The sequence below is a fragment of the Calypte anna genome, chromosome 2 (genome assembly GCF_003957555.1).
Source record: "Calypte anna isolate BGI_N300 chromosome 2, bCalAnn1_v1.p, whole genome shotgun sequence".
Taxonomy (NCBI): Eukaryota; Metazoa; Chordata; class Aves; order Apodiformes; family Trochilidae; genus Calypte; species Calypte anna.
In genome coordinates, this window is record NC_044245.1 from 137,963,223 (window position 1) to 137,988,326 (window position 25,104).

The 25,104-nt window shown below is 41.2% G+C and overlaps 1 protein-coding gene across 2 annotated transcripts; it reads right to left on the bottom strand.

Annotated features, from left to right (window-relative positions):
* Positions 1–1,315: 1,315 nt before the first annotated feature.
* DSCC1 (DNA replication and sister chromatid cohesion 1) lies at positions 1,316–13,214 on the bottom strand. 2 transcript variants are annotated; one of them, XM_008505342.2, is made up of 9 exons: positions 12,957–13,214; positions 11,525–11,693; positions 9,055–9,183; positions 7,815–7,905; positions 5,865–6,003; positions 4,816–4,868; positions 3,901–4,055; positions 3,189–3,337; positions 1,316–2,433 (listed from the first exon to the last, which is right to left on the bottom strand). In XM_008505342.2, exons 1-9 carry the CDS (start codon positions 13,124–13,126, stop codon positions 2,325–2,327), a joined length of 1,164 nt encoding a protein of 387 aa, XP_008503564.1. In that variant the 5' UTR covers positions 13,127–13,214; the 3' UTR covers positions 1,316–2,324. The 2 variants fall into 2 exon arrangements, with proteins under 2 accessions (XP_008503564.1, XP_008503562.1); XM_008505340.2 differs by having other exon boundaries at positions 3,901–4,058.
* Positions 13,215–25,104: the final 11,890 nt, after the last annotated feature.

Sequence of the window (25,104 nt, forward strand, 5' to 3'; positions counted from 1 at the left end):
CTGGCGCGTGCGCAGTGTGAGGCGCGGCCGCGGCGGGAGCGGGAGCGTGAGGGGCAGGGGGAGCTGGAGGCTGTTCCGCTGGGCAGCCCGGGCCCATTGGGTCACGGTTGGGTCGGGGCTGTTCTAAGCGCAGTAGCGCCCTCGGCTGTCGTCACGGCAGGCGAAGATTCCCCTTGGAGCGGGAACCTCCGTCCCGGCGCAGGCTGCAGCGGGCTGGCCATAGCCGCGATGGCGCCTGTGCCTCTGGGGCGGGCGGAGGGCATGAGGCTGCTACTGGGCACAGTGGTCCCTGCTCAGGCTGCCGGGGTCCCACTGCTGCTGGGTGACACACGGGACTGCCGCTCGGTACCCGCGGTTGCCCTGGGAAAGCTCCGGTGGCCAACAAACATTTAAATCTATTGGAATGCACGAAACCGTTCTACCTGAACTTCCTGAGGGGCCAGACTCACAGGAAGATACTAAAACATCAGTCTGCAGTTTTGAATCAAAAAACGGATTTGAGACAGTAGCAGCGCTGCAGGAAACTTTGCACAGAGGCATAAAATGGGGTTGGGTCCAATGACCTCAAATGCCCAAAGCATCGAGTGTCCTCAGTTACAGCACTAGGAGGATGCACCATGAAGTTTCTGCTTAACTGAGACAATTTATAAGAAAATCTTGATTAATCTTTATGTAAGATCATCAAAACAGCTAATAGGAGTTTGCCCTTCAAAAATCAGTATTTCTTGAAATTTGGAAAGCATCTCATAGTAAACATCTGACAAATCAGCGCTGTGAACATGCAGAATGACTACAGGTATAAAATTAATTTAGGTAAACCTGAAACATTATCTCACTACTAAGATACAGCTATGTTTGTGCAATACTTGAATTCATACTTAATTCACAAACAAAACCCAGTGTAAATACACAGTTGTATCAGAAAATCCTATTTGTCTTGTGCATTCCCGTGAAGGAACCTATGAGGTAATGGACATTATTTCCAAAGCCTTGACATTCGTGTTGCTGTGGGTCTAAGAAGAAACCTGGTGTTATTGAAAGGATCACAGCTGTTGAAACCAGACTGGGAACAAGGCAGTTGGTTCAGAGAGCTGTTACAAGCCAGCTGAGTCTATACCCAACTGCACCAAACACCACACTTGCATGCAGCAGAAATGTGGAGCACAGGGACCTCATCTTGCATCAATGGACAAGAATAAGCAGACATCAGGAAGCAGTTTTTATTCGGCAAAAGTCTAAGGATGCACAAAGCCATCTTAAGAGTTATTAAAGTTTCTTCCCCTGCTTACCCCAGGAGTTTGCCATGCTAGTAATTCCCAAGTTTTTCATGTAACATCTGAATTTGATGCAGCAAATGCTTCTTGTATAAAAAGACTCTATAATTGTTGAGTTAAAAAACCACCACTCTACTGACAAACAATCCTTTTTAATGATTACAAAGTTTCAATTCCTAGCACTCCCTTCACAACAATACCATTAAAATGTTCTGTTTCATTGCTCTGCACAGAACAATATTCCACTCTAAGTTTTCAGGGCAGAATTTCCATGTGCAGGCATTTGCCATAGCAGTTTTTTGAAAACAGTATTATTAAAAAGTTTTGTAGTCTTCTGTAAAACACTAATTTTACATCAGTCACATTCTAATGGCAGCTGATAGGAAGTTCATACCACAGTATCTGACTGTGCTATCTTCACAGATGGTGGCAATTCAGTGTTTTGCAATATCTGAATTCTGCAAAGTGTTTAAGTGTCAAGATATTGTGCCTGTGTTATTCAAAGACATGATCAAAAAAAGAACCACCTTCCAAAACTGAGACTAGTGTAGTCTCAGTTGGGAATAGTTTCTTCATGAGCTTGGCTGCAGTATTTAAGAAGTCAGCACTGCAAGAAAACCTTATCTTTAAGAATGTTCACTAATGGGAAGCAGGCAAGGGACTCCCCTTTGCTGTTGAAATCAATTCAAGTGATTCGGTTATTACCAAGGAGGTTTTAATTTCTCATGTCAGACTTCAGTTTATGGATAGACAAGGGCATTCAAGAAATAGCTGGACTCCGAGCATAAGTACAGACACAAAGGAAAAAAAAGATGGGCAAAGGGAGGCAGGCATGGGCTGCTGACATTAGGGACTCTTAGAAGAGGCAAGTGCTCTCATTCTGCTTCGCTGAGCAGAAAACAAAACTTGTTCAAGAAGCTTTGCTGCTTAAACTCAACAACAAAAAAACACTGTGTAGTATCAGCTGACAACTCCTTTCCCCAGAAGGAAGAAAGCAGCAACATTCAATGTTACTCCATTCAGTATTCTCAGTTCTTAAGACAACACTTCTTATGAGATGGGTCTTCTGGAATTATAAACTCTGACACCATTCTGCATTGAGGAACGAGCGTATTTTGTCAGAAGAGCACCAACAGTCTGCTTCTCTGCACACAAATCTCTGCAGAGGAAATAAAGCAGATAACACTGGCATTAGAGACACTGCCATACAAAATGAAACCAGGAAATACTTGTAAATACAGCACTGCATTAGGATATTGGGAGAAACAAAACATACTATTGTGGCTGTCACATAAAGTTTTGAAAAATGTAGAACTAGCTTGACATTTAAGCAACAGGCAAAAAACTAAATTATTTACTTCAGAAACAAGGATTTTGGTTTTTAGGGGGAGTTGTTTGTGTTTTATTACTGTTCTCTAAAGGCTTTTCAATCTAGCAAAATGGTTATCTTTTAACTACTTAATTCTGTTGCAGTAAATTTAGAGCCACTCATAAGGGTTTGATGTAGTCACTTCTGTGTTACCATCTCTATCTGTTCACATGTATCCTGGCTGGGCATTCCAGACAGCATTACAGTGTAAATGTTAACCACCAAAAGAACAAAGGACACAGTACAGGAAGCACTGATGCTCTCTAGTTCTTGTGTTGTAATATGGAGACTGATTATAATTAAGTATGCCTCAAACAAATAAAACAGAGTTATTGGCCATTTAGACTCAGTAGGATCAGCTTTTTACATAAGTTTAAAACCAACAAATATAGCTACAGTCAGGGGTAGAGATTCTAGTCATATAGAATTCATATTAAAATTATAGTATAGTATTTGAGGCAATCATACCTGACAAGAAGTCAGCTATGCAAAAAGAGAAGAATACAACACTAATTACATTAGAATAAAAATAAATATATCCTTACTGTATATAAGGGGTAATATCCACTTCTGTCCACTTTTCCCGTATGCTGAATAAGCTGTTAAATCTCTCCTGATTATTTTCAGGTAAGTCTTCTACTTTTAGCAGAGAGATAGTCTCTGGTCTTGAGCTTTTATCCATTAGAGCCAAACCCTGGAGCATCAGAGACAAAATGTTAAGTAAAGACAAAACAGACTTCCTTCTTTCTGGCAGTGATCCATACAAGTTGCCCTTTGCACATCCAAAGCCTTCTAACACTGCCCTACTAGTGGCAAAGTGAGGAAGTATCATAAAGGTGCTGTTTTACAGGCAGAATGTATCATTTCCTTTATGTCAAGAAGGGATGGGGGAATCCACTGAATTCCAACACCTTTCTGCTTACTCCAAGGAAAAGGATTTGCATAGGGCTTGCTACTCAAATGGCTGTCTCCAGTCTGCTTGAAAATAGCTTCACCTTTCATTCCAGTTAAAAGCATTAACTGTACAGCTGCAGCTTTTCTTCAAACAATAAAGCATGCCAGACACAGAGAAACCTGAACTGTCATGATCCCCAACTCACTGGTGCTCAAAGAGAATGCTCAAAGAGGATGCCTAAGAAGTACTTTAACTAAAAATCTGACAACACAATCAATATCCATTAATCAATAAAATCTATATATGACACAGTCACTTAACAGCCTCCCCATGGAAGAATCTATACTTCTTTATTTTTTTACCTTAAGCTGATCAAGCCTTGTTGTCATCCCTTCAGGAACACTTTGTTGCCAGACTTCTTGAAACTCTGATAGATTGAATTTGACTGCATTTTGCAAAAGCATTTGTGCTATAGCTCTGCATGTTTTATCTTCATGCATTTCAAAGTAAACTTCCCCTGCTGAGAAGCAAAAAACAGGTTATCTTGGGGTCTTGCTTTTTGATAAAAAAGCAGACAACAACCTGATGTTTCCATTCTGTTTGTCTTCTACAAACCAAGTATCTCATTTTTACTTTGGGAAGTAACCTCACTTGGTATTACTCTGGATAGAGGATGGTATCTTCTCATTCTCAAGAACTAGTTAAGCAGAACACTGTGTGTGCAACACTGAGCTACAGTATTCATTTGTATCAGTAGATATATTTGCCTTTTCCCCTTTCACATTAATGCTGTTTTTCCTACAGCTTTCATTCCTATTTCTGAATGGCTTGTATTAAAATCTTTGCTGGCTGTCAATGAACAACTAAACAAAGCTTTCACTTCCTTAATCATCATTCAGTATGAGATGAAGAAGGGGATAATTAAAAGGGAAATTAACTGCTTGAGCATATGATTTCCAAGACCTCCTAGCATACCTAAAGAGAGATTCCATCTAAATTTTACTAGTGACGTGTCTTTAGTCACAAAATTATGTCTTTTGAGGACACCTAATAAGTCATTCCAGGTAGCTCTGACAATTCCTCATTTTTCCTTAGTGTCTTGCACAGTTTAATCTTCCTTTTTCCTATGAAACTTTCCCCACCAAATTTACTGATTTTAGCTCAGTTTTCTCTCTACAAATGCATTTGTTTGGGTGATCCTCAAAAAATCTGCATTTATTCATGAATAAATATTTCCTTTATGCAACATTAAAATATGCATGCTTTCCCAAACTTACCATCATCAACGTATTTTCTTCCATAACTTAAAAGAATATGTTCTATCATCTCTCTGGAAAAAACAACAACCAGAAATCAAGGTTTAAAATTGTTCATTGAGACATTACAGAAACAGTTACTAAGAAGATGATGAAGAACCAGGTAAAGAAAAGAAAAATCCAGTAAAATGGATGATGGGATACTTCTTCATGACTAAAATGAATGAATTGATAAAAGGTTGGAAGTTAAAAGAGGACAAAAGCAGACAAGAAGGAGAGATGAGAGTTAATTCAACATGTTACTCCTAATTCCCGTATTCTTCCACTTACTAGGTGAAAGTAGCAAAGACATAAGCAAAGGCATAATAAGAAAAATAGACTCTTGCAATGTCACCTTTTTCTAATGAGAAGTCATGCAAGAAACAAATTTGGCAGTTAACTCACCCTTAGCAAGCATTTCTCTAGACCTCTGACATAGAATTACAATTTAACTGCAGTTAATACTAAAGCAAGATTTCTTTTTGAGCCAAAAGCCAAATAAATTAAAAATGCTATACATTCTAAACTCAAGACTTTGAAAGGTAATGTTAAATTATTTAATTACTCCAGGTAATGTTAAATTATTTAATTACTAATTATTTAATTAGTAATATTTAATTACTATAATAAGCTCAGCTCTTAAGATCTGAATTCATTATTATACCAGAATATATATTGACCATCTCAGATACTACTCAAGAGGTAAAATAAACATTTTTGGCTATCTGTAGATTCCGAATGAGTATTTCAAGATGGTCAGAATTTACAGCTTAAGTTTGTTCTCCTTTCACCATTTACAATTCAGCAGTTGTGGTTTTACTATTGAATAAATGGAAATATTACCAACAGAAAACAATAAGTTTACTAACCTGTCTAAATTACTAATGCCCTTGTATATTTCAGAGCCAAAGAAAATAAATCATTAACACTATTGTAACTGGAACCTATAGCTGTAAGACTATAATTCTAATAAAATTGCAATTCATAAGAATGATTGTAGACAATTTTAAGTACTACAAGTAATTGCTTACGTGGGCTCTAGAGATCCAAGTTCCTCCAGGCAGCTACGTAAAGGAACCTTACTTAAAGACCAGGACTCTGAGTCTACCAGCTGAGTCACATGATTCAGGAGTTTCATCTCATAGTCAAATTCTAGAATTCTCCAGTATCCTGCCAAATAGAAAGCCACAAAGCTGTGTTAGAAGGAAAACATTAGCACCTTAATTCTGTTCCCTTGAAGATACATTGCAGGAGTCTGGACTTTCAGGTCACACTTTTACAGCATTCTGTCCCTTTCAGCTCTGGGGCAACTTCTGCAGGAAGAAGGACATGGAGCTGTTGGAATGAGGCTACAGCAGGGCCACGAGGAGGATCAGAGGGCTGGAGTGTCCCTCCTATGAGGACAGGCTGAGAGAGTTGGGGTTGTTCAGACTGGAGAAGAGAGACCTCTGGGGAAACCTTATAGCAGCCTTCCAGTACCTGAAGGGGGCCCACAGGAAAGTTGGGGAGGGACTTTTTACAAGGATGTGTAGTGAAAGGATGAGGGGGAATGGTTTTAAACTGGGAGAGGGTAGAAAAAAATTTCATATTAGGAAGTTCTTTACTGTGAGGATAGTGAGACACTGGCAAAGGTTACCCAGGGCAGTTGTGGCTGCCCCCTGCCTTGAACTGTTCAAGGCCAGGTTGGATGGAGGTTGGAGCAACCTGATCTACTGAGAGGTGTCCCTGCCCATGCAGGGGGGCTGGAGCTAGAAGATCTTTAAGGCATTTTCCAACCCAAACTGTTCTATGATTCTATGATTAAAAATGAGGGAAAGAACAGAGTAATAAGAGCAAATGTAAAGGAGAAATAAATTAAATAATTTAATTATTCATAACAGTTTAAGTAACTACCATGGATACAAAACCACTGCAAATCCCATTCAAAGATGAATCAGACCTGGGAAAACTAATTATTAATTTAGGCACAGAACTGCATAAATAGAACTGTCTGCACTGGGCTGGCAGAGTGGCAGTTCAGGTCCAACCAAGTCCACAGATATCCAGATGTGACACAGAACAGATCTGGTACAACAGTGCTGTGCAGCTGTAAATGACAAGGGAAGTCATCTTTAAGGTTGTCCTCACCTACCTAACTGGGGTGATGTGGAGGAGATACAGTAGGAGTCTTCCGAGTGGTCTTCAGTGATGGTAACAAACACGAGTTTCAACAAGGGAAATCCTAGGTATGTATTGGGAGAATTTATTTCTTTTTGCAGATAGTTGAACACTGGAACAGCCTGGAGGGAGGCTGTGTAATCTCCATTCTTGGAAGCTCTCAGAACCTGACTGTCCAAGGCCCTGAGCAGCCAGCTCCAAGGTGGCCCTGTTCTAAAGGGGGGTTTGGATCTCATAAACCTCCAGAGCTCGGTTCTGCCCTAAATTATTCTATGATTCTAGGACTGCTGTCTCTTGGCCATCCAGGTGAGGGTTTGAGCTTGGATAAGTACAGGATGAGTCAGATCTGTCCTAAAGTGAAGCACTTGCTCCAGCCTTGCCTTACCTGGTAGGAAAATTTCTGAGATAAGCACAGCCTGGCAGGAAAAAAAGACTAAGAAAAGGCTGGGGTTAGCTAAGGATCAGCTGGTTTGGACTCTAGAACTGCAGAAAGCAGCACCCACTCATCCACTGAAGAGTGCAACAAGCCAAAAAATAGCCATGCTGTGGGTGAGATACTCTGATGCCAGTGTTTGTAGAAGGAAAGAGGGAATTACCCTGGGAAGAGCCAGGCTGGTCAATGCCTACTTGTTTTTATCCTTTTGACCAGTTACGTAGCAGGAGAGGACATAGGAAAAATGGAAGCGCATCTTAGTACTTCGAAATAACTTGTATCTTTATAGACAAAGATGTGGAATGGGCCTTAGAAAAAGGGCACATATTTTGGGGAGAAAAACAACAGGGTCATTTCCTCCCAGGCAATAATATTCATTAGAGACAAATACCTTCAATTTTGCAGGCACTCAAAACCTGCAATTGGTGCAGTATTTCTTCTTCACTTGCTTGAATCAGACTTAACAAATCTTCTGTTGTGTACTGCAACAAGGGAAAAAATAAAGAAATAAACCAGGTTACCCTTACTCCTCCTTTGCTTCAGTAAGCATGCATAAAGCATTATGAGATATAATGAAAGAAAGAAATGCTTAAATGATTGATGTTTTTTTTCTCCAGACTGAATTTTCTAAGGTTTACCATGGTCTCAAATTTTTCCTGTAACTTACATTTTCTCAGTGGGTCATTCAATATAAAAACCAGTCTAACTAAAAAAAAGTCTTTGTGCCATGCTTAACTAATGTACCTGTATTCCTAAGATGTCAAACTAGCCCAAGCAGGCATCCTAAGTACAGTATCACAGCAAGAATGCAAAGTGAATCCTGAACCACATATTGATGTAAGAGATTCAAAGAAAAGGCAAACCAAAAATCACTTGACACTTTTGGATAAGTTGAGAGTCAGAACTTCAACTTAGCCCCTACACTGAGGGAAAGCCTCCTCCAGCATAACCTCAAACCTGTGTGTTGGGTTTTGGTGTCTGCTATTAGAAGACTTGTGTCACAGACCCAGCCACAATGCATACAGCTCCTTGCAGAGCAATTACTTGGTGAGAGGGGAGGGGGCTGTGGACATTGTGGAAAAGATTCAGGAGACATGGGAAGAAGAGAAGGTATCAGGAGGAATAAAGTAAAGAGAAGGAATACCAGACTTAAACTCATAGAAAACAGGGCTTCAATTTCTTTATTTGCCTTACAGACTTTTTCATCAACTTTCATATTAAAGTTTTGTTGATTATAGCATACAAATATTTCTTGTCAGAAGAGAACCCTGTGCATGACATGTCATACATGATAGCCCCAAAGAAGGAAAGGCTGCATTATACCTTAGTAGTCATGTAACTCTCAAGGAATTCAGAAAAGGTCCCAAAGACTGTCTTCAAGAAACTCACCACATAAAAAAGGAAATCTCCAGTCTCTTTCAGTGTCCTTCCTTTTCCCCTCTTCACTAAAAAAAAAGGTTGCTTACCTGCTACTGAATAGCACTTCTATTTTTTAGAGTGACGGGCTTAAAAAATTAACTCAAAGCAGCACTGTGAAACATGAGGAAAGGCACTTCACTAGTGGAGGATTTGTCTTCCCTTTAATTTGCCCATTACCAGTTACAAAGAAGCAATTTATGTTGCTGATTTACCTTTGAAAATGTCTGATCTTTCTGACTATCTGGCCCTTCGTATGGATCTTCCATTAAAAGTTTCCTCAGTTTCTTCAGTTTAGGTCGGCATCTCCTTAGCTCCCAGTAGTGATTGGAGAAGCCAGCAATCTATGAGAAAAAACAGCAACCCTTGAAAACCCAACTTAAAAAAACCCAACAATCTACTATTTGGATTCAAAGCAGCTTACCAAAAATTATCAGCAGGAAGTATTACTCTACGCACTGAGAACAAGAATTTATTAGGGTAAGTACTTTAAAGATGAAACAATCATTGCAATATTTTAAATAAAAAAAATACTGCAGGCAATTAGTAAAAGTCCACTGCTGGCAGATAAAAATATGTTCATAGGGCATATGAAAAAAGGAATAACTACATGCAAATGATAGAAGATCATCATGGGATATAATTCTTGTGATAGAAAATAAACATGGGATATATTCCAGCACAATTCTTGTCAACATATCTTTTCCTAGTAATACTAAGTTAAAAAAAACCCCACAAAATTTTCAAAATAGTATTCTATTTAAATCAACTATAAGCAAACCACCTGTATGTAGAGGAAGTCCTATCCAAATTCTAATACATAAAAGCTCTCAGTTTTTAATCTAACTACTCTGTAGCTTGTTTGGCACAAAATTTTGGTAAATGCTGATTTCCTGATCAAGTTGTAAGCTTTTTTGCCCCTCAAATAGCATTTACCTAAGTGTTAGATTTCTTTTTCTGCCAAGTTCTTTTCTAAGAAATTTGCTAATGAACAAGCTGGTACTCTGCATAGGAAAGAAAACAAATTATTCTAATTTATAATCCAAAGCTCATAACTGGAACTGGTCTGTGTGATGTGAATAAAATGGCAGATTCTTTGGCTGGTAGTATTAGCATCAAAAGTGGTACAAAAGCAGCACTGAGACTGCATGAGAAGGACAGTGAAGCCTCACAATGTTGTGAAATATAGCATAGGATTTGCAGTATCAATACACCATGGAAAGTTTTAAAAGACATTAAGAAAGCTCAAAAAATAAAATTCTAAGAACTCCTAGGCAAATGACAGAACATACTTGAAGCACTGTGTCTATTTCAGGAGCCCCCAACACTTGAAAGGACATGAAGCCCTTGGAGCAAGTCCAGAGGGCTGGAGCACCCCTGCAGTGAAGACAGGCTAAGGAAGTTGGGGTAGTTCAGCCTACATAAGAGATGGCTCTGGGGAGACTTTACAGTGGCCTTTCAAGACCTAAAGTGGTCCTACAGGCAAGATGAGGAGGGACTTCTTAGACTTTTCAAAAGTGTGTGTAGTGATAAGACAAGGGATAATGGTTTTAAACTGTAACAGGGTAGATTTAGGTTAGACATTGGGAAGAAATTCTTCACTATGAGGGTTGTGAGACACTGGAATAGGTTGCCCAGGGAAGACATGGATGGACCATCCCTGGAAGTGTTCAAAGCCAGGTTGGATGGGACTTCCAGCCATCTGGTCTACACTGTTCTATGATTCTGTGATTTATAATGTGTTGCTTTGTGTGACTTCAGAGGACTAGCGAGATCATTAAAAACAATTTAAAAAAAAAAAAGAAAATGGAGGAAGAATATTACAGTCTCATTAATGAAATTTAGTTTGAATTTACTTTGTATATTAGCTGAAATGTTAACTTCACAGAAGAAATTATCTTGTTTTGATTATTACATTCATCTAATGACAAGGATTACCTGTCAATGATGTCATTATATACATTAGAGCAACTATTGACCTAGTAGTAATATTTGCCTAATCTTACTAGAATTTTATTAATTATGCTTCAGAAGAGCAGAGAACAGTGAATTTTTTAAACTGAGAACTCCGAAATCATTCAGTCTAACACCTCTTTACAGATGCTAGTTGAGAGTCACCTTCAAATATATTTCTGTATGTAAAAATAATATTCAGGCATGACATGGCATAATCTGCCTTTTGAGGAAAGCACACCTAAGAATCAATCTGCAAACAGCTTATTTTAAAAATAGCTGTTAACACTGGGAAAGAGATTTTCTTTGAAAGCTTTTAATACCTACCACAAGTAATTGCTATCCACTGAAAATAAACCAAAGTATTAACTTTTCAGAAACAGTAATTATCATACATTATGGATCAAGTTCAGTTGCCTAAAGAAGAGCCCTAGAGCCATTCTGGACAACCTAAGGTATAGCAAGCCCCCTGTGTATAAAGCATATTTATAACAACACCCTGCTGGGCTGTTCAATATACAAAGAACCTACAGGAGACTCACATGCTTCTGCAGTGGCAGCTCACAGCTAGACCAATACCACAAGTCATCTAAAATGGCATTAAAAACCTATGTTTAGGCATTGGAACCCCAGCTGGGTTTCCTATATGCATCTTGGATAAAATACAAGAAATTACAGAGAATAAGAAAGTGGAGAATTAAAGGAAACAAACAACAACCCAGAAATACATACCTGTGAATGAATAATATTGCAAGATGCTTGATCTGCATTTAGCTGTTCTGGAGTTTTGCAGCCAGGAACAAACAGCAGCATATTTGAGGTATCCGCTATTTTCATGTCATAAGTTTTGTCTTTGCTGCACAACACTGCATGTTCATCCTTTTCACCACGGATCACTAGGCTAGGAAAAAAAAAAAAACAAAATAAAACAAACCAAGAAATCCAGCACCAAAAGGAAGATGTAGTTTTACCTCTATTTCAGAATGAACACCTATTAAACTTGTTTAATTTTTTTTTCACATTTATACATGGGTAAAGAAGCTAAAAATATAAGTTTTATGTCATAGCAGCAGTCAGAATATACCAAATACAAAGACATAATTGTCACCTAATCAATCTTAACACTATATTTTTCCTCACCTTCTTGAGTATTCCCACTCCAAAGACAAGTATTCAAGGTTTTTACACAGGTCACAATCAAACCTCCTCACCTGCCTACTCACACAAACCCCCCTATAGCACTTATAATGTGATGCTTAAAGTCTGAACTAATTCACTCATCTTAGAATGAGATTACAACTAGGATTGTTCTTTAATAACATACTTTAACTTGGTTTGCCCTGAATAGGTCAGGGAGTTGGACTAGATGATCATTTTATGTCCCTTCCAAATGAAATACTCAATTTGACTCCTAATGAAGACTGAAACCAGCCCATTGTTAAACAAGAAAGCAAACAGAAATTGTGTCCATTACACAGTGTCCTTCAGCTAATCCCTTCTCAAAGCCACTCACATTTTCTTGCAAGAAATTCCAAGAAGCAAGGAAAAACCTCTCCTGAAATACCTCCATGCACACCCCACTCCTCAGCTCGTGTACTTGTTAAAGCAGAGATTCTTAGTGGGGACCTGATAATGGCAAAGCAGGACAACTGGGGAAATTCCTCCCAGGCTCCATTAAATTAAGTGCTCAAAACTCGTTTTAATCAAACTGCTCCTCTTCGAAAAGGCTGAATGCATGAACACAGCTAAGATGTGCCCCAAGTGGTCTTCACCGTGATTCTCACCTTGACAGCTCATCACTACTGCACTAAGTATGGACGGGCCTGATAACACTGACTGATTTGGGTTGGAATGGACCTTAAAGATCGTCTGGTTCCAATCCCCCTGCCATGGCCAGAGACATCTCCCACAAAGCCCCATCCAACCTGGCCACCAGCACTTCCAGGGATGCGGCAGCCACAACCTTCCTGGGGACCCTCTTCTCAGTTCTGGCTAGAGGCCTCCTCAGAAGCAAATTTTCCATATTCATGGGGTCGAACGGTAAGGAAGGGGAGGGTTGCGCTGTCGCCGCAGTCCGGAACGTGCCTCAAAGCATGTCCCGGACGGCGGCGACACCCCAGCCGCCATGGCCATCCCCCTCCGGGATTCCTCAGCCCTCCCGTACCTCCGTCCCGCCTCCAGCTCGGCGCAGAGGCCCGGTTCCAGCTGCAGCAGGCAGCACTCGCCGGCGCCGGCTTGCGGACCGAAGCTGAGGCAGTGCACGACCGGCAGCAGCTCCGCCGCATTCAGTTTGGCCGTCTGCAACGTAGCATCCACCTCCGAGCGGTTCCGCATGGCTCCCGCCGGACCGAACCCTTCTGAATTCCGCGCCACACCGGCACCCGCCTTACGCGGAGGAGGAGCCAGCGGCGGCGGCAAGGGGCGGGACGGGGCGGGAGGAGGAGACGCGGGCTCCGGAGGGGTTGATTCTCTGTTTCACTGCGATGCGCTCGGACGTGAGGGCGACGTGGGCGGGCGGCAGGGCTGCAGGGTGAGGCTGAGGCAATCGCTCTCAACAGAGGTCTCCGGTGCCCGCCCGGCGAGGTCCGACGGTAATCCTGGTGTCTGTCCGGTTGTACTAGGGCCAGGCTGGGCTGTAATAAAACCTGCATGCCAATAAAAATAATAATTTTTAAAAAGTCTTAAATAAAATATCAGTGTATTTTATATGTGGGTATAATACGGGGGTATAATACATACAGGCCCAAGATGGGGCGCACAGCCCAGTTCTCCCCTGGATATTGATCTGGGTACCCAGCACCCCCTGGGTATTGCCATGACACCAGAGCATCAGAGCAGGGATGGAGAGGGGAGGCTGACCCAGCTGGGGCCTGACTATGGCTGGGAAAACAATGGGTGAGGCAGCTGCAGGTGACATCCAGTGGTGTCACCCCACCTCAGGTCCTTCTGTCACAACAGCTGTAGGGATAGGCTGCCCAAGGGAAAGTATCTGCTGGCTCTTGTGGCTGGTTGGTCCCTTAGGAAAGGGACAGTAAATCCCCCCTGGAGGGGATTGTTTCCCCATGATTCAGGGCCCAGCTTGGATCACTGTGGCCTGATCTGGGTTCTGTCTGCTTGAGACAGCTGAGAAGTGCTTGAGCTAAAGCCATGACAGAGCATGACTAGAACAGTAAAAACCATAGGCAACGTTGACTATTGCAATGGAAATATTTTGCAGCTCACATCATTAAACCATAAGGAAAAAATGAAAGCTGAGACTCAGGAGACAGCATCTCAACACGATTTTCATAGCATCATAGAATTTTAAGGGTTGGAAGAGACCTTTAAGATCATCCAATTCCAACCCCCCTGCCGTGGGCAGGGACACCTCCCACTAGGACATGTTGCTGAGAGCCCCATCCAGCCTGGACTTAAAAACCTACAGGGATGGAGCTCCCACCACTTCTTGGGGCAACCTGGTCCATTGCCTCACCACCTCATTGTGAGGTCAGCCCTCTGCAAGGAGCAGCACAGGACATCTCTTCCCTGCCTTATGCCATTGTATAAATCCATGGTGCACACATATCTTGAGTAATGATTGCCTAGCCTGTCTCAAATCTAAGAACTGTGGTGAGCATTTAGGTGAACAGAAAGTAAGCCATGAATGATAGGGGAGAACACCTTCCTATACAACATGTTGTGGAACTTGTGAGGTGTGGTGAAAGCCAAAATGAGTGTGATCCACAAAATGTTATACCTGATCATAAAGGTTAGATCTCTCTTACTCTGTTACAGTGTTCTGGTTCATAGCTCAGGACCCTAAATTAACACAAATTCTGTGTATTACCAGAGCATAAGCTATTCAGCCTTCCACTGGAGTTGATTATTGAGTTAGAAATGTTTTCATTTTCCATTCTTAATGAATAGCAAAACCAGCAAAGTAGCGGCTTGCATAATCATAGCTGATGATGTCAATCAGCAAAGCACCACAAGGTACCAGATAGCTCATTGCTACCTCAGATAAGTGCTGTCTTGTCATTCTTAATAGGCCAACAGGGAGATGCAAAACAGTTGAATTCAAATTAGGAGAAAATAAACAGATGTAACCAAACCTAAATATTTGTGTAAACTATACAATAGTTTGGAGTAGCTCAGTGACATAAAATTGGTTCTGTGCTGGAAATATTGGAGGAGAAGCACTCGAGCACAAAGCTGGAGAGCTCATGCCAAAATAGCCAGGGCAGAAACACCACCCACACATGTAGAAAATTACTTTGACAATATCACAGTGCACAGCTTGCCAAACAAGAACCCAGAAGCTCAATGTTTATGAGACAACTAGTGCTTGGATACCTGATTTGTGGTTATGTCATTTCTCTGCAAGGACAGCATATGTACTTGCAAACAAAGCCAGAGATTCAGTCATGCCACACTGATGTCATTCATGATGAGGTGGGGTAAACCTTAACAAGCTGGTACCTACCCTACAATCATGGCCTTTCCCAATCCCAGCCAGTCATCCAGGACATTGTTAGCTAGGGAGCATGTTCTCACTGTGTGAACATGGGTGCAAGGGGTGGGAAGGTGCTTTGAGTTCTGTTAACACTGGCATGGAAGAACAGGGTATTTTTTCAAGCATATATTAATTACAGGGACACAGTCCCATTTAAATTTAGAGTATATGACAGGCATGCAGGTCATTTAATGCATGAGTACACCACGAAAGTCTTTTGTTCCATCTGCATTTTCTGGATAGATCACCAGGGTGATTCTACCACAGCAAAAATGACAATTCAGACTTGGCTGATTTTGCTAGACTGCAAAATTAACAGAAACATTTTATTATGAGCCCTAGAATTTAACCATGCAATACATTCATCTCTGGCTAAAATGGTTTGAAACGGTGTTATCTTTGTTGTCTAAGAGATAAATTGGTGTAGATAAATGGAATTAAAGGTAATTTAAAAAAAAAACCCTACTGCATAGAGTGTTCTGTGGCTAATTTTGAGTCTCAGTCTGGAGACTATAGCCACATACACAGTGTATGTCACATACACTGTCACACATCAGTATGTGTTGTCTAGCAAGGTATCTCATCTTCTCACTTCTTGATTAACTAGTGTCAGCATGATAATAACCTCAGAAATATTTTTTAGTTAATATTTATTGTGTTTTGAGATATTGCTAGGGCTAAGCATTACAAATAAATCCCAGCCAACTGCACCTATATTATCTGTATTAATGTAATATAAATAAATATACTAGTTAATTAATTAATGTCAAAACCATAGCCATATTATGCAAAAACAGGAAAGGCATAAAATTTTCTATTTATGAAGAGTATATGGAAGAGTGCAGTGGTGCAGGAAAATGGAAGTGAAAAATAACACAATAAAAACTTGAATGAGAGCCATGAGGAAGCAAATAGAAGAAAAGTTCATGTAACAAAAGGAGCAGAAGCTTACACAAGGAAAAACTGAAAAAACAACACAAATGAGCACATAAAAAAACTTCCCAAAAAACCACAGTTTTGGGATGATCTATAAACTGCAAACCAAATATCTGTTTCCATGAAGTTGTTTCTTTTGTTTCTGCTTGTAGGGCCTCCCAGTCTCACCCTCAGTTATGCTGAACAATGAGATCTTAGGTTGGAGCCTCCCAAGAATTACTAGTTAGCTCAATTTTGTCATTTTCAACTTTCCTCCTGGTGCTGAAATGTTAGATGAGCAGGCTATCTCCTTCCCATTCTGCCCCAAATATACCTAGGGGTCCTTCTAGTCCCATGTCCTTTTTAGCCTCAAACATCTGCTTGGCATGAAAGTGCAAAAAATTCTGCAGATATCTCTGCAAGAAACATTTTGTCCTGAAGACTTCCATATACTCCCATGATCGGATATTACTAGAGCCAAGCCCTAAAGCATGAATGTTCCTGTGTCTGTTATATTTTTTTATCATTCTTTCTGCGTAAGTCTTAACAATCTGTAGGGTTTTTTTCTTGCTGAATAGTAGAGCTTGTCATGAGGCCAAACATTTTTCCATTGTAATCACTGTCTCAATGAGTAGCTGTATTTTTTTCTCTTACAGTTCTGTGAGTCCTGATTAGTAATGAGTATATCACAAGGGATATCTATGTCTTGAGATGCTGAACAATTTGACATCACATGGTAAGCTATAACCAGGACAACAGAAATTGTTTAAGCTTCCCATTTATCAGATGTTTTGACTGCTCAGATCTGCAATAACTCTCAACTTGGAACATAATTGCCTGCACAGTTAGGAGAGATCTTTGTCCTCTCATTTCTCCCACTTGGTGTTGGAAGCTGGGTCACAAGTTTTGGCATGGACCTTAGTTAACAGAATTGCCTTTCCCCCAGAAATTGTTCAGAAAGTGGATGGTGAGGCTGATCTCATCATGAACTGCTTGAGAAGAGATGGTGTGTGAGGCTTGAGGGGAGATACTGCCCTTCAAGCCCTCTTTGGAGAGCTAAACGAGTTTTCCCTCCCAGTTTAACTATTTGAATGAGAGAAACACCAAAGGCCATTAGGAAACTTAGAAATTTTTAATTAAAATTCTATACAAGTTCCATTCCTGAGGGAGTGGGCCCCAGGGTCTGCCAAACTGGGTTATGAGAAAAGTGTAGATGATGCCATTCTGCAGGGGGGATGTGCAGTAAGTGGGTCTCCTGAGATGCTTCCAGACAGTTTCCTACAGTGATATCTTTAAGAATGACAATTTGGAGGGCTTCTCTCTAGAGAGGGGAGTCAATGAAGACAGGGAGGACAGGTTTTGTTTCTCTGCTGGTTGCTGTGGGGACAGGCAGCACCTTACTATGAAGATGGTGTAATACAGAGGGGGAAAGCTCTGAGGGACATCACAAAGATAATTTATTCCTTTCACCTCCTACCTCAGCCTGGCTCTGTTGCTGCTGACTTCCTTCCAGATTTTTCTCTTCCCTTCCTGATTCTCTCCCCCTGTTTTTTTCAGCTCAAGGCCCACTTCTGTTCTTAGTGGGACTCTTCTCCCCATTCCTTTTCTCTTCACAGCTCTTTCCTGTACCTTTCTCTCCTCATTTCAGCTCACTTCTCTGGGTGAACTCACCTTGATGAAATTCTTCCTAGACAAAACTGCATACTGATTTTTTTTTTTCTTTTCTGTTGTGTTGTTGAGAGCAGGATGGTGTTCTAAATACAGATCAGGCTTGGCAATACCGGGTTCTGTATTTCAAGAGCCCTGAATTTGCTCGTATGGAAAACTTTACTATAGTTCTGCTTCATCTCAGTTGTGTATGTTGGTGGCTCCTTCCTCCAGTTCTTTTGGCACCCAGTTGCCTCGGCACAGAGTTGCAGAAAAGAATTCTGATTCTCAGCAGCACCAGAATTCCTCCTCCTCGATTCAATGAAGGGACTGGTCTTACCCAATAATTTTGTTATATATCCCTGCAATATGGTATCTTATTTATTTTAGAAACACATTCTACTGACTTTATTTCATTGCTTCAGCATTTCAAGAGATCTGTCAATATTTTGAGAACCCAGGAGGCCCCAGACAAACACTTCCTTTCAAGATGCTTTCATTAATAATATTGACTTATGTAATGAATATTGACTTACGTAGTGCAAAAAATCCCGTATCGTCTAAAGATTATTTCCTAATAAAAATACCATTAGCTTCATTTAACAGCCTTTTTCTTTCATTGAGCAGCAATTCAAGATGATTTTCTAACAGGCGTTTTCCATGATTTCCTGAAAGGACCACAGGGTGGCAGAATGATTTAAAACATAGCTACTGGGAAAGAAACAGTTTATTTCACAGACAAAACCAGAAGGGATTCAGGCTGCCCACGGTGATTATCCCAGTGGAGTTGAGCAAGAGCATCTTTTTAAAGCCTTTCTGCCTTCTCCCAGCAATGGTGACACAACTGCAATGTCTGTGCCCCAGAGCACCCTGCAGCTTCACTGGTGGGTGTGGGTGTTCCTCAGCCCCGGGATGTCTGTGTGTGCTGCACAGCCTCACCTGAGGACAGGATGTGATGTGGTTAAGAATGGGGATGACGCTGAACCCTCTGCTTTGTAGAGTATTGTTTGACAGAGACTGGTTTCCTTTATTAAAGAGGAGTATGATTCTCGTGGCAGCATCCTGTCAAACTGTTAGCATCTGTTCTTGCCACCAGAACCACATCCACAGATAAGTATGCACTGCAAGATTGCACCTACCCCCCACCCCAAATCCTGGCTGTGATGCTCTCCCTAGGGCACTGAAGAGCCAGATCATAGAATCGTAGAATCATAGAATCATAGAACTGGCTGGGTTGGAAGGACCTCAGAGATCTAGACCATGGCACTGAGTGCCACATCCAGTCTCTTTAAATATCTCCAGGGACGGAGAATCCACTACTTCCCTGGGCAGCCCATTCCAATGCTGGATCACTCTCTCCGTAAAGAAATTCTTTCTAATATCTAACCTAAACTTCCCCTGGCACAACTTAAGACCATGGCCTCTTGTCTTGTTGAAAGTCGTCTGGGAAAAGAGACCAACCCCCACCTCGCTACAGCCTCCTTTCAGGTAGTTGTAGAGAGCGATGAGGTCTCCCCTGAGCCACCTCTTCTTTAGGCTGAACAGCCCCAGCTCCCTCAGCCTCTCCTCATAGGGTCTGTGCTTGAGTCCCTTCACCAGCCTAGTTGCCCTCCTTTGGACCTGCTCCAGGACCTCGATATCCTTCCTGAACTGAGGGGCCCAGAACTGGACACAGTACTCGAGGTGTGGTCTCACCAGGGCTGAGTACAGGGGCAGAATCACTTCCTTGGACCTGCTGGCGACGCTGTTCCGGATACAGGCCAGGATGCCATTGGCCTTCTTGGCTACCTGGGCACACTGCTGGCTCATGTTCAGCTTCCTGTCAATCCAGACTCCCAAGTCTCTCTCTGCCTGGCTGCTCTCAGGAACTCTGTCCCCAGCCTGTAGTGCTACAGTAGAGCGTGCTCCATCACTAGCAAGTGTGGATAAAGCAACACGAACAGAAACTCAGGCTTAGAAGCAGGAGTAGGTAGCAAAGGACAACTTAGGGACAGTATCTTAGACCAAATCACAGCTTTTAGGTGTTGCTTCCCAAAACAGGAAAAAAAAATAAAAACCAAAATGTCTGAGTGTTCAGGGCTGGTGATTGTGCACAAACTGTCAGTTCAAGCCGTGGTGGTTTAAGCGAAGTTTTTTGGTGTCTTTTTGAAAGGAGTCAGAGCACAGAAACACAGATAGAGCTGGGGGACAGTTTAAGAAACTGGCTTTTACCACTTGGCTGGTAAGTGTTGTCTTCACACTTGAGATGTGGTTTAGAAAGCAATTCCTTTTCAGATGTTAGTCACACTTCCCACCTCTGACTCACACGTCCCAGCCCATGCACTAAACTGGATACTACAAAAACCCTGGACTGCAACCTGGGCTAAATATACAGTGCAGACATAGCTCAGGGTTAACAAGTTCATAATTGGTATCAGTTAAATGCAGCATAAAATAAAGAGAAAACAAACAAACAAACAAATTACTGGAAACACATAGGAAATTTTCAAAGATTAAGGTTTCAGACAGTTTTATAGCTGGAAAAATAAATAAAAATATTTTTCTGCTGCTCAAAACCAGAAATTATTTTTAAACTAGTAAATATATGAAATAAAAGGAATTAAAAATTATTCCAGATATAATGGATAAGTAGACAGACCCGAGTGTATAGAATGAATAGAATTACTGGCATTGCATAGTGCAAAATACTGGTTTAGCAGACCATACTCTTGAGTTATTTGGTCTACTGGTCTGATGTGAATTTCTGATCTTTTATTTTATTGAAGCTGCTTGTTTCCATAAAATATTTATCTGTTCAGAGGAGCAATCACTAAAACATGTAGCTATCTATCTCTTGGTTGTGCTTTAGCTGTCATAGGAATCTTGCTGTTTCTGTCTGGCCCAGTGAGTGTTTGAGCATTTAATACATAGTGGAAAAGCTGAGTAAGGATAGGCTTAGAAAGCCCCTTTCAGATTGTCTTGGAATATCTTAAGAGCAAAATTATTTTTTCTCTGCTCTTCTGCTGACTATTATAACAACTACCAGGTCAGTGCCACATGAAATGTAAGAATCTGATATAGATATGGGTTGCACTCTAGTGCTGAAATGTTAGACAGATTGTGTAAAATTCCTCCTGTTATCTCATCATGGTGGTTTTTGCAGGAACATGGATGTTATAATAGAAAAAGAGAAGTGCAAAGCATAGTTGGGGTTTTTTTTTGCTTTTTTGTTTTTTTTCTGAAAACTTACTAACTTTTCCTGTGGTTTATTGCAAGACTAAAATTAGCTTGGCCAGATGCATTCAGTCCTTTGAATCACACAAGAAATGATTCTTCTGACCAGCTCCTAACAGACAACTTAAATTGTTTAAACTTAGAGCAGCAAATGAGCAGCAATGAATGTAATCTGTGCACTGCCAAGAATGGGAAACACTATTGTACATAGTCTGAAAAGAGGAGGGGAGACTGGACAATACCTGGTAGTTCCTCTGGTTCCCCTTGCCAGGCCCCTAGTGCTAAGGAAGTGAACCAGTTGAAACACAAAGACAAGTGAGCTCTTTGCAAATAAGCTTGGGAATATAGAGAAAAAAACCCCACCCCACACTACTTTTCCATGAGTGTTGCAAGACCTACTTAAATGAAAGGCCTACTTGAAAGCTAAAAAAAATCTTTTGTATTTGTCTTCCTCAGTAAGAGTATTTTGAAATTTCATATTTACATAACGCTGGCTCTTATACAAAGGATGTTAGGAAAACCAAAACTGTTAACCCATAAAATAGTTAACTGGCTAAGGCCTTTTCTCCCCCAAGTGCTTCACCATCTTTTGCATGAGGTGATCAATGCCTTAATGATTTGTCTGTCATTTTCCTATTTAAAAAAGCTCCAATAATCACAGCAAGAGGAAGACAACCTTCTGTGAGACTTGGGAACAATGCTGTAGGAGAAATGAGAAGTACATATATAAATATGTGTAATTCTGTTATGAGAGTATCTCATGCTAAAATAAGCTTGCAGAAAAATTATTAGTGAGACAAACAAATTAATTTATCAAATTTCAGATTAATTAATGAAGTCAAAATGTAGTCCAATATTCTATAAAGCAGTGAAAGCATTTTACACTTAAATATCTGGTGTTTCACCACTTGGGCATTTACTCAGTGAGATAAGAAAGTTTATAAAAACTACTTGAATGTTTTCTACAACCAGTAGTCTAATACAATGCCCATATCCATGCATGATGCTCCACAGAGCATCATGATCTTGGGGGTTCAAAAGTGTAGCCTAATACCTTGCTGCGTGCCAGAGATCCTCCAGCATCATCAAAAGTCACTGGAAGACACTTGATCTTTCCCTCATGCCTGTGGTACCAACTCTCCACCAGACCTATGCAGCTCTTCTTGCTCTCCTGATGTTGTGGAGGGTGAGATTTAAAGTGTCTCAGGGCTCCAGCTCAAATATCTGCCATGCTGTTGGCTTAGGAATGCTTTAATGCTAGCTAGTGACCCTTATCTCCCTTGACTCTGGCCATGCTATCATAAAATACAAGTATTTAATCATACCCAAAGTAGACACCAATTCCTACAATTGATCCTATATTTATAAAAAATTAATCAATCTTCTTTTTGGAGGTTATCTCAGAGGGTCATCTCTCTATCTTGCTGTTGGGATCTCAGACTCTGCACATGATGTTCCATACCTTAGACAAGCATCTTAGTCATAGAATCATAGAATCATAGAATCGACTGGGTTGGAAGGGACCTCAGAGATCATCGAGTCCAGCCCTTGATCCACTACCGCTGCAGTTACCAGACCATGGCACATCTTTTTAAATATCTCCAGGGATGGAGAATCCACTACTTCCCTGGGCAGCCCATTCCAATGTCTGATCACCCTCTCGGTAAAGAAATTCTTTCTAATATCTAACCTAAACTTCCCCTGGCACAACTTAAGACCATGGCCTCTTGTCTTGTTGAAAGTCATCTGGGAAAAGAGACCAACCCCCACCTGGCTACAACCTCCTTTCAGGGAGTTGTAGAGAGTGATGAGGTCTCCCCTGAGCCTCCTCTTCTCCAGGCTGAACAGCCCCAGCTCCCTCAGCCTCTCTTCATAGGATCTGTGCTCGAGTCCCTTCACCAGCCTGGTTGCCCTCCTTTGGACCTGCTCCAGGACCTCGATATCCTTCCTGAACTGAGGGGCCCAGAACTGGACACAGTACTCGAGGTGTGGCCTCACCAGTGCTGAGTACAGGGGCAGAATCACTTCCTTGGACCTGCTGGCCACGCTGTTCCTGGGGTCTTGGTGGCCAATCTCCTCTGTGAGGAAGGGTTAATACAACTTAATCCTTTGCTAGACCTTATGTTCTATAGCAGTATGTACATTAAAAACCATCAATCTGCAAACTTCTGAACAGATTATTTTATGTGGCTCATTACTGGATTTTGGCTGAAACAGGACCCTTTAGGGTTGTGTTTATTAGCTATTTTTGAGTGGCAGCAGGCTTGGAGTGACTGATACCGAATTCCCTCCTTTAGACACACTAAAAATATAACAATTTTTAGTGTGAACAGGTGGAACAAACTACAAATAGGATATCAGTATGCAAAGGCAAACATGGCCATGTATAATCATTAAATAATTCAGTACAAGAAATTGCACTGGCCTACAATTTCCAAATTGCAAGACTATGAAAGGAAATAGATGCATTTCAGGCTGCAGTTCTACAAGCACCCTGATTCAAACCAATAGCTTGTCACTGCTTAAAACCAGTTCCTTCCCCCTTTTCCTCTCCTTCCTCCTCTTTCCTTCCTGCTCCCAGCTGCCCAGGCCCAGTACACCTCAGAGTCAGCTCTGAGGTTCTTTGGATCCTACAGACATCTGCACAGCTCCTCACTAGCCCAGAAGAAACTTGCCACTTTCCCATACTTTCCCATACTTCTCTGCCAATTTAGTGAATTGAACTGAATCAAGCAGAGGTCCTAAAAATGGGTAAATGAGCATAAGACACATAGCAGATTGTGCTGCTGGAGTGTAGGAGACTGGTGTGTCCTCTTTTGGCAGTGGTGAATGGCTGAATCAACCAAACCCAGGTGATGAACCAGAGGGTTTTCCCAAAAATAGACTGCAATGTACAATAACATTTTTTAGAAATTGTCTTTCCTTCAGTCACATGATAAAGTGCTTGATAATGGTTATTGTGCAAATCCTTTGTCCTAAAGCTAAGGTCAGATGAGATGGTTGTTTCAATTCCCTTTTTGTTTCCAGCTCTGTGAATCTGTACTTTGTATGTTTGCAGTATGAAAGGAATTAGAAGGTGTTTGCAAGTTTTCAGATTAAATGCATGTCTTCCAAATTTGCAGCGAGCAAGCTCAGGCTGTCATGTTAACAGTCCTAAGGTGTCCTTTTTCCCTGGCACATTCCACAGATTAAATGAAGGCAGATTCTGTTTTTCTCCCTTTGCCATCCATAGATCTCTAGTGCTTTTTGAGACCCACAAGGGTGCTCCCTCAAATGACTACACCGGCTTGAACCAAAGGTCCATCTAGTCCAGTATTCATCTCAGTGGCTATAAACAGATGCTTCAGAAACAGCAGGGAAAGCATATATGAAATGTCTTGCAAGTGCTTGCCCAGCTTCCAATTATTTTTAGAACAGAGAATTTCCTGAGCTGGACGTGGCTGCTGTCTGCTTAGTAACCCTCTGCAGATTTCTTTCCCAAGTACTTGTCCATTTTGCCCTTGACTTCAAGTCCATTCTTTCACATCCAGAGCCTCCTTTGGTAATAAATACCTCAAGTCTTCTATAGGTCATGCAAGGAATCACCTCCTTCCTGCGATCTACAGCCTGGTTACCAGTGGGTTCACTTGTTTCCCTCTTAGGTCTCTTGGTTCTGAAATTACTGTCTTGGTCCTCAGTTGATGACTATATTGCAAACATTTAAGCGTATGCAATTTCCATGCACACAGAGTATGTGCAAGAAGAAATAAAGGTAATGAGTGGGCAGTCGAGGTATATCTTAATTGCATGAGCTTGTAAACAAAAACTATATTTGGACTATTGCAGATGATGCCTCCTGGACTTTAAAAAAGGCTGTTGTTTTGTTTTTTGTTTTGTTTTGTTTTAATCTCCATCAAAAGTGTTGACAAACAGTGCTCATGACCTTGGACTTTACTTTCCCCTGTCAAGACTAAATACTGAGAGAAACGCTCCTCTGGCCTCTCAGGAATTCTGCATCTGCTGTTGCCTGGAGACGAAAAAGTGAGGTGGGAAGGGACCGATGCCT

Coding starts and splice junctions, on each gene's coding strand:
- DSCC1 (XM_008505340.2), bottom strand. CDS start 13,126: ATGCGGAACCGCTCGGAGGTGGATGCTACGTTGCAGACGGCCAAACTG. Junction 4,869..5,864: donor CTTGGATCTCTAGAGCCCAC/GTAAGCAATTAC, acceptor TGTTTTTTCCAG/AGAGATGATAGAACATATTC. Junction 2,434..3,188: donor GATATTACCCCTTATATACA/GTAAGGATATAT, acceptor TTTCCTCTGCAG/AGATTTGTGTGCAGAGAAGC.